At 48.4% G+C, this 10,057-nt stretch overlaps 1 protein-coding gene across 1 annotated transcript; it reads left to right on the forward strand.

Moving 5' to 3' along the window:
• The first annotated feature begins 7,660 nt into the window (after nucleotides 1-7,660).
• LOC109793890 (uncharacterized) lies at nucleotides 7,661-9,158 on the forward strand. Its single transcript, XM_020353356.2, has 2 exons — nucleotides 7,661-8,446; nucleotides 8,595-9,158. Exons 1-2 carry the CDS (start codon nucleotides 7,661-7,663, stop codon nucleotides 9,156-9,158), a joined length of 1,350 nt encoding a protein of 449 aa, XP_020208945.2.
• The last annotated feature ends 899 nt before the right edge of the window (nucleotides 9,159-10,057 follow it).

The following is a 10,057-nucleotide window of genomic DNA, read 5'->3' on the forward strand; positions in this document are numbered from 1 at the left end:
TCTTGGGCCGAATTCCCAGTGAAAGCTATCAGAGCAAGATCAGCAAGATTCCTCAATGGAAGCATGATCATCCAAACATCCAAGTCAAAGGACTCAGACTTCCTCAGTGGAAGATGGCTTTCCAACTCAAGCGACGAGTGAAGCTAAGCCTACAGAGGCTTTCTAAATAATACTCTGGGATACATAAGATCTTCAATCCCCATTCGCCTACTCAGAGGCACTCCTTCAGAAAGGGAAAATCAGAAAAAAAATGACAGAATCCCCCAGCGGATAACGGCCTACACAGAGGCAACAAAACTAGAAAATCAAAAAAAGAGTCATCCGAACAAGGATAACCGGGATACTCCACAAACGTCGAAAGGACGTCAGCCAATCATAAGGCACCGCTCACCTCAGAAGGAGCATCTTTGTGTCTACATCCCCAAGGAATCAGAAATTCCCCAGTGGGCACCAACTACGCAATGGAAAGTTGGGACACAAGAACCTATGAGTAACTGCACATCCCCTAGACGGATCCCTGCGTTATCCAGCCCTCAGCGGCACCAAAATCGAAAACAACTGTCGAAGCAGCATCGTGGACTGTGGAGACAAAATCATCACAAATCCCTGGAGAGGGCAAACTCACGCTACCAAAGTGACCAGAAGCACGGAGGTATGCAACCCTGGGGAGGGCAAACCGCAGACCCTGGAGAGGGCAAACTCACGCTACTGAGGTTGTCAGAAACACTGAAGTATGCACGAGCCTGGAGAGGCGACGACTAATACTCAGCTACCCCGTCGTCAGAAACACGGAGGTATGCAGCTGCCGAGGTTGTCAGAAACACCAAGGTATGCAACAAGCCTGGAGAGGCGACGACTAATACTCAGCTACCGACGTCGTCAGAAACACGGAGGTATGCAGCTGCCGAGGTTGTCAGAAACACCAAGGTATGCAACGAGCCTGGAGAGGCGACGACTAATACTCAGCTACCGACGTCGTCAGAAACACGGAGGTATGCAGCTGCCGAGGTTGTCAGAAACACCAAGGTATGCAACGAGCCTGGAGAGGCGACGACTAATACTCAGCTACCCCGTCGTCAGAAACACGGAGGTATGCAGCTACCGAGGTTGTCAGAAACACCGAGGTATGCACGATCCTGGAGAGGCGACGACTAATACTCAACTACCCCGTCGTCAGAAACACGGAGGTATGCAGCTACCGAGGTTGTCAGAAACACCGAGGTATGCAACGAGCCTGGAGAGGCGACGACTAATACTCAGCTACCGACGTCGTCAGAAACACGGAGGTATGCAGCTGCCGAGGTTGTCAGAAACACCAAGGTATGCAACGACCTTGGAGAGGGCAAACTCACGCTACCAAAGTGACCAGAAGCACGGAGGTATGCAACCCTGGGGAGGGCAAACCGCAGACCCTGGAGAGGGCAAACTCACGCTACTGAGGTTGTCAGAAACACCAAAGTATGCAACGAGCCTGGAGAGGCGACGACTAATACTCAGCTACCGACGTCGTCAGAAACACGGAGGTATGCAGCTACCAAGGTTGTCAGAAACACCAAGGTATGCAACGAGCCTGGAGAGGCGACGACTAATACTCAGCTACCCCGTCGTCAGAAACACGGAGGTATGCAGCTACCGAGGTTGTCAGAAACACCGAGGTATGCACGAGCCTGGAGAGGCGACGACTAATACTCAGCTACCCCGTCGTCAGAAACACGGAGGTATGCAGCTACCGAGGTTGTCAGAAACACCGAGGTATGCACGACCTTGGAGAGGGCAAACTCACGCTACTGAGGTTGTTAGAAACACCGAAGTATGCACGAGCCTGGAGAGGCGACGACTAATACTCAGCTACCCCGTCGTCAGAAACACGGAGGTATGCAGCTACCGAGGTTGTCAGAAACATCGAGGTATGCACGAGCCTGGAGAGGCGATGACTAATACTCAGCTACCCCGTCGTCAGAAACACGGAGGTATGCAGCTACCGAGGTTGTCAGAAACACCGAGGTATGCACGAGCCTAGAGAGGCGACGACCAATACTCAGCTACCGACGTCGTCAAAAACACGGAGGTATGCAGCTGCCAACGTCGTCAGAAACACGGAGGCATGCAGACCCTGGAGAGGGCAAACTCACGCTACCGAGGTTGTCAGAAACACCGAGGTATGCACGAGCCTGGAGAGGTGACGACTAATACTCAACCTGGAGAGGCCACTCAACAATTTTCCCACCGGAAGACACTACAAGTCGGAAGGATGGCTTACTCCCCGGACAATTGGGTCAACTCCTTTACTTGTCAATCGGTACACCAAAAAGCCGTTCGACTAAGTAAAGGGGGGCAGCTGTAGACCCCTAAAATTGTCCGGGTCGGAAATAAAGCTCAAAGACTCTCAAAGACCGAAGGAAAGTCAGCCGGAAGGACTCCTGGAAGACCCTAAGATGATTCTTTGTAGGTCTAGAAGTCTTAGAGTAGCTTAGAATACGGGTGTGCGAGGATTGGAGCTCAATACACCCTCCCAGAGGTTCAGTACGGCCGTACTGAGCCATTTGAACTGCAATACGGCCGTAGTGAACTCAATACGGCCGTACCGAAGTTTTTGAACTTCAGTACGACCGTACCAAATTCAATACGGCCGTACTGTAGTTCAAAATGGCTCAGTACGGGCCGTACCAAATTCAATACGGCCGTACTGTAGTTCAAAAAGTCAGTACGGGCCATATTGACCTCCCAGGCCGTATTGCGCCTCAATCCTATAAATAGGACGTCATTGGCACGTCCTCCCACACTTTTTACTGATTCCTCAACCCTCCTGCTGAGTATTCTTGGGTTTTTGAGCTCTTCTCTGCCCTAGATATCTCTCCGGGAGTCGATCCGACGAAGTTCTTGAGTCACGAGCCATTAGCTTGAGATTCGAACAAGTCGAAGGGAAATCTCTTTGATTTCCATAGTAAAAATTTTGTCTTTAGGGGAAAGGAGCGAGCGGACGTGTAGTGGGAAGGAGCGCCAAAAAGCCTCCTAACGTTGTTCATATATATATAAAAGCCCGCTTCGGAGGTTTCTTTCTAAATCCTTTCTTTTACTGCTTTTATTGATTTTTTGTTGCATTACATGTTTAGAGCTTTCATCATGTAAATATTTTATCTATAATCGTTTCTAATAAAAAGGGGTAATTTAGTAACTTTATACTATTATTTATGAAATAATTCATCATAGGGAACCCAAAAGGGGCGTTGTGGGGTGCTAACACCTTCCTCGCACGTAACCGACTCCCTTACCCGACTCTGGTTGTAATGGCCAAAGTTGATTTACGAAAATCAATTGCCTTATATCTTTTTCCAATGTTTTGAGTAAAATATTGGTGGCGACTCCAAGAACCCTTCTTTTTACGAAAACCGCTAATCCATGGAGGGTCCCGCTTGGGATTAACATGGATTGGTGAGAGCCATTTAAACAAAATTGTTAGCTCGATGAGGTCTCAGTTTGAGAATAAGTCGTTCTAACAATCCAACATTTTCCAAAACTTTAAAAAGAGTCCAACCATCGTCGCGAATGCCAACGTCCGTTTCGGCGGGTGGCGACAAGCTCCTTCCTTTCTCTTTGGCCGAAATTTCCATGTGCATTCTTAAGCTTTTGAAGCTTCTCCTCCAAGTTTCTAAACCTTGGTAGGGTTGGCTGACCTTACCATGGTTCTTAAGTGAACCATGGTCAAGGATAGCTTCTCCTACAAGTTTTAGAAACTATGGATGGTTAGCTACACCTTACCATGGTTCCTAGTGAACCATGGTTAAGGTTAGCTTCTCCTAAAAGCTACCTCTCCCTATATATTTGTAATTCCTTCACTTGTACTCACTTTTGAGCATATGAGAAATAAAACTTCATATTTCTCTCCAAAAGTCTCTCCTAAAACCGAAGAGAATTCTCTCTCTAAGGTTTCTCACCAAAGTTTCTTCAAACTTTGCCTTGGTTCCTCAAGCTTCTACAACAAGCTAGGAGTAACTGAATCCTTTCAAGGCTTCTCCTCCATGGAATCTTATTTTCATGGAGTTTCAAGCTTCATCTAAGGTCAACCTCAAGAGTTCACGGTCCTAAGCATGGAAAAACTTGAAGGAACATCAATCTCCTCCAAGTAGTTCCATCAACATCACACTTCCATCCCCTACACTTCTGCTGCTACCTCAGGCGTCCACACTTCGGCAGCCCCAATGGATGGCCGACCGGTGCACGCCGTCCCAGTCAGAGCGCACCAACACCCTTTCACCCCGAACATCATGCAGTCGTCACTTGTCGATCATTGGAAGTCCCTGCCACTCTACAAGTACGACGGTACGACCAATCGGGACGAGCATGTGGATGTGTTCTTGACCCAAGTCACTCTGAGCACCACTGATGATGCGGCCTTGTGCCGAATCTTCCCAACATCGTTGAAAGGACGTGCACTAAGCTGGTTCACTCGACTTCCGGCTAATTCAATCGACTCGTTCAATATGCTAGCTTCTCACTTCACCATTCAATTTGCCATGAGCCGACCCCACCAGTTGACCTTTCTGGCGTTAGTTAGCATTTGGTAGGAGAAAAAAGAATCCCTTCGGGTGTTCATGAGCCGATTCAACAAAGTGGCGCTCGAAATCCAGGACTTGAACCCTGCGGTAGCTCTGCACCACCTCACCATCGCATTGAAACCAGGGCCCTTTGCCAACAGCATTTGCAAGAAGCCACCCACCGACATGGATGACCTGCGATGACGACCCGACAAATACATGCAAATGGAAGAATTAGCTAAGTCCCGCAACCAAGCCAGGGCAGAGGTAGCGGCCAAACCCAAAAAGTCGGCTCAGAGCAATTTTTGGAGCCGTCAGAAAGAACTCCTTGCGAGCCAAGATATTCGCAGTATACACCGCTCAATACCAGCCGCTCGGCCATACTAGAGCAAGCACTTGCTTCGGAGGTGCTAGCCATCCCGAATAGAGCTTCGACCCCTCCCAAGGCCGATACGACCAAATCTTGCAGGTACCACCGCAATCGAGGACATTCAACAGAAAAATGCTCGGCCCTGAAGGATAAAATTAAAGATTTAATCAAGTAGGGGCAGCTACAAGGCTTTGTGGACCGATAGAGTTCATGCCGCTACACCGATCGGTCTCACCGACATGATCAACATGAACAAAGGAGGACAGAAACACGCTCGTACCGAGAGCGCAGTCGGTCAAGAGATTGAAGAGAGGAGGAACCTTCAACACAACCCTGGTGAGTCATCAACACCATAGCTGGTGGATTCGCAGGTGGCGACTCCTTCGCGTCGGTGCAACGGAGGCACTTGCGAGCCGTTCGGCACGTGCATGCAGTGGAGAAAGTTTGTCGCCGTTTGCCTAGCATAACCTTCACTGAGGCGGATTTCAAAGATATCGACCCAGACCAAGATGATCCGATGGTAATCAGCGTCGAAATTCACAATTGTATTGTGCGTAAGACTTTGGTTGATCAGGGGAGTTCAGCCGACATCCTCTATTGGAACACGTTCAAGCAGTTGGGCATTCCGGAATCTAAGCTAATTCCTTATGATGAACCTTTGGTTGGGTTCTCGGGCGAACAGGTCAAGACAAAAGGATATATCAAGCTGTCAACTCGATTTGGGTTTGAAGGAGCAGAATACCGAGACATTTTGGTTAAGTATGTGGTAGTTCACACCAACACATCTTATAACATTTTGCTCGGCCGACCATCCTTGAATTAGCTTGGAGCAGTCGTATCCACTCCTCATCTAGCCATGAAGTTCCCATCCGATTCGGGACGAGTGATCACCATCCATGCCGACCAGAAAACTGCATGCGAGTGTTACTTCGCTAGCTTGCGGTTATCGAAAATGAATAGAGAAATCACCAAGGAGCCGAGACGCATCCATTCGGTGTCACAACAGCCGGCCATTGACCTTGACCCCCGAATTGACCAGGACGAGAGAGTTGAACGCATCGAAGACAAGCAGCCTCTCTGGGTAAGAGTCTCGGACTCCCAGCTTATTTACCTAGGAACCGTCCTCTCCAAATGAGAAAAGTCAGCTATCGAATAGGTAGTTCTTGACAATAGAGATTTGTTTGCATGGCATCCCTCTGACATGCCTGGCATCGACCCAGATTTCCTTTGCCACAAGCTCTCGATCAGTAAAAAGGCAAAGCCGATCGCCCATCGGCGTCGGAAGGCCGGAGAAGAGAGGAAGGCAGCGATCGAGGTGGAAGTATCCAAGTTGCTAGATGCTCGTTTCATCCGAGAAGTACACTATACAACATGCCTGGCTAATGTTGTCATGGTTTGGAAGCCGAATTGGAAGTGGCGTATGTGTACTAATTACACCAACTTAAACAAAGCCTGCCCTAAAGACTCCTACCCATTGCCGAATATTGACCGACTCGTTGATGGAGCATCCAGTCACAAATTCCTGTCCTTCCTCGATGCATATTCGGGGTACAACCAGATCCGCATGCACCCCCAAGATGAAGAGAAGACGACGTTCATTACTGAGACGGCCAACTACTGTTACCGAGTGATGCCGATCGAGTTGAAGAACGTCGGGGCCACGTATCAGCGCTTGATGAATAAGATTTTTCACGACCAAATTGGCCGAAGCATGGAAGTATATGTAGGCGATATGGTCGCAAAGTCGAGCGACATCTCCGCTCATGTGCATGATTTGGCCGAGGTATTCCAAGCGCTTCTACAACATCAGATGAGGTTGAACCCCGAAAAATGCGTGTTTGGGGTTTCAGGCGGGAAGTTTTTGGGGTTCATGTTGTCTAACCGAAGCATTAAGGCAAACCCCGACAAGTGCCAAGCGATATTGGATATGAAAAGCCCCGGTACTCTGAAATAAGTTCAAAAGCTAGCAGGCCAACTCACCTCGCTCTCCCGGTTCCTCCCTCGCCTGGCCGAAATAGCCCAGCCGATCCTACTCTTACTAAAGAAAATAGAGCGGTTCAGCTAGACCCTAGAGTGCGAGGAATTATTCTAGCAGTTCAAGGAACGTCTTAGCGCGCCTCCTATACTCTCTAAACTGGTTGGCAACCTCGACATGATTGTTTACCTGACCGTATCAAGCTATTCTGTAAGTGTCGTTCTGGTGCAAGAAAACCAAGGTAACCAATAACCTGTATACTTTATCAGTCGCACGTTGCAAGATGCCGAGAGGCGCTACCAGTTGTTGGAAAAAGTGGCTTTGAGCCTCATCTACACCGCACACCGGTTGAGGCAATATTTTCAGAGTCACAGGGTAGTTGTCTGAACTGATTGCCCAATCGCAAAGGTCCTCTGGAAGCTAGAGATTGCTGGCCGAATGATGGGATGGTCGGTAGAACTCTTAGAGTTTGACGTGGCTTTCGAGCCAAGAGGTCCCATCAAGTCGCAGCACTTGGTCGACTTTGTCAATGAGCTCACCCCTCTGGGATGTTTTGAAGACGAACCGTGGACCATGCACGTCGATGGGTCTTCCAATGCCCAAGGTAGCGGCGCCGGAGTAATCCTTGCTAGCCTCTCGGGTATCACAGTCGAACAATCCCTTCGGTTCGGCTTTCGTGCGTCAAACAACCAAGTAGAATATGAGACCTTGATAGCTGGTATGAGGTTAGCAAATGAGATAGGCGTTAAGAAAATCATATGCTAGACCGACTCCAAAATTATGGCCGAACAGGTCAACGACAATTTCCAAGTCAAAGATTCACACTTGTTGCGATACTATCACCTATTCCAGCAGCTAAAGGATAACATCAATGAAGTTCAGATACGACATATCCTGCGCAACAACAACGAACAGGCTGACCAACTAGCTCGGCTCGCTAGCAGCCAAAAGCCAAGGCAGTTGCGGTCCACTATTCATATGGATATTCCCACCCCGAGTGTGACAGCCGAATGCATGGCGATAAATGAAGATGCACCCTCATGGATAACTCCCATTCAGAAGTATATCGTTAATGGTGAACTTCTGGCCAACCCAATGGAAGCAAAGAAATTACGAACGCAAGCGACTCGGTATTTTGTGGTGGCCGGCGAACTCTACCGGCGAGGATTTTCTGCCCCGCTGCTCAAATGTATTGACAATCACCAAGCTGATTATGTCCTGCGAGAAATTTATGAAGGTATCTGCGGCTCTCACTCGAGCGAGCAAACCATGGCTGCCGAAGTCTTGCGAGCCGGTTATTATTGGCCGACTCTGAAGGGAGATTGCGTAGAGTTCGTCAAAAAACTGCATACAATGCCAAAAGCACGAGAACCTCATCCACGCCTCGGCCGCGGAATTACACAGCATCATCTCCCCATGGCCTTTTGCTTTGTGGGGCATCGACGTACTTGGACCGTTCCCTATGGCAAAGGGGCAGGTCAAGTTTCTCCTCGTCGCGGTGGATTACTTCACAAAGTGGATAGAGGCCGAATTTCTCACCTGCATCTCTGCCGCCAACTTCCAGAAGTTCGTTTGGAAGAACATCATTATCCGTTTCGGCATCCCATACGCCATCATCTCGGACAACGGCCTTTAGGTCACAGACAAAAAGTTCAACTCTTTCCTTGAAAACCTTAGCATTCGACATCGGTTCACGTCAGTTGAACATCCTTAGTTAAACGGGCAAGCCGAAGCAGCCAACAAGGTCATACTAACAGAACTGAAAAAGAGACTAGGCTCGGCAAAAGGAGCATGGGCCGAGGAATTACTAGAAGTCCTGTGGGCATACCGATGCACACCACAATCAACCACCAAGGAGACGCCCTTTCGCCTAACGTACGACGTGGATGCGATGATACCGGTCGAGGTAAGAGAACCATCATTCCGGCGGCAACATTTCCATGAAGAGTCTAATGACGATTCACTCCTAGTCGACCTTGATGTTCTAGACAAAGTGCGTGAAAAGACACAGGTTGTCGACGAAGCGTGTAAGCAACGGATGAGCCGACGCTTTAATTCCAACTTAAAGCCAAGAACGTTTCATGAAGGTGATCTCGTTTGGAGAGCAACCGGGTCAGCAAGATGCAACTCCTCCAAAGGAAAGCTCTCGGCCAACTGGGACGGCCCATTCCAGGTACGGCATGCTCTCCATAATGGACCTTACAAGTTAGAGGAACTGTCCGGCAAGGTCATTCCGAGAACTTGGAACTCCACCCATCTGAAGACATACTACAGTTGAATTAAGATCATGTTGTATTTACATTTCAAGTCTGTGTAAAATGGTGCACTCTTTTCCTTGAACCGATCTTTTTTCCTCTTATAAAATTGTGAAGAGGTTTTTGGTCGGCAAGGTTTTTAACGAGGCATCAATTCAATAATGAAAATACATTTCAAATACCCAAGATTCTCGCAGCTTTCTAGTTTTCAAGTTCTCACAAGTCTTCCCTCCCGAGATTCCTCTCGGCCAAGGATGTGGCTTACATTAATTTTTACAAGTCTTCCCTCCCGAGATTCCTCTCGGCCAAGGATGTGGCTTACATTAATTTTTTTATAAGTCTTCCCTCCCGAGATTCCTCTCGGCCAAGGATGTGACTTACATTAATTTTTTACAAGTCTTCCCTCCCGAGATTCCTCTCGGCCAAGGATGTGGCTTACATTAATTTTTTACAAGTCTTCCCTCCCGAGATCTCTCTCGGCCAAGGATGCGGCTTATATTAAATTTTTACGTCTTCCCTCCCGAGATCTCCCTCGGCTAAGGATACGGCTTGCATTAATTTTCACGAGTTTTCCATCTCGAAAAAAGTAATATCATTATACATCAATATACGATAGCAAGGAAAATTCAAATTCATTCATAGGGCACTATCGGCCCAAAAGAGTACATTAAAAGGGCACTAGTGGCCCATCATTACAAAAATTAAAGAAATTAAAGACCAGCTTAAGACGCCACCTCCGGCTCCCCCTGAATCGGACCATCTTCAGGTGCACCTTCCTCGTACACCATCTCCTTCTCATTCGGCCACGTCGGCCGTGCCGGAGCTTCCTCGTCGGCTTGTTGGTCTGGAGGGATGGAAGTCAAGTCCACCAACTTACCTTGGAGGAAGTCCTTTGTCATATCAAGTTGAAATTTGGGAGGGA

Source organism: Cajanus cajan, chromosome 7, assembly GCF_000230855.2.
Source record: "Cajanus cajan strain Asha chromosome 7, NIPB_CcT2T_4, whole genome shotgun sequence".
NCBI classification, from domain to species: domain Eukaryota; kingdom Viridiplantae; phylum Streptophyta; class Magnoliopsida; order Fabales; family Fabaceae; genus Cajanus; species Cajanus cajan.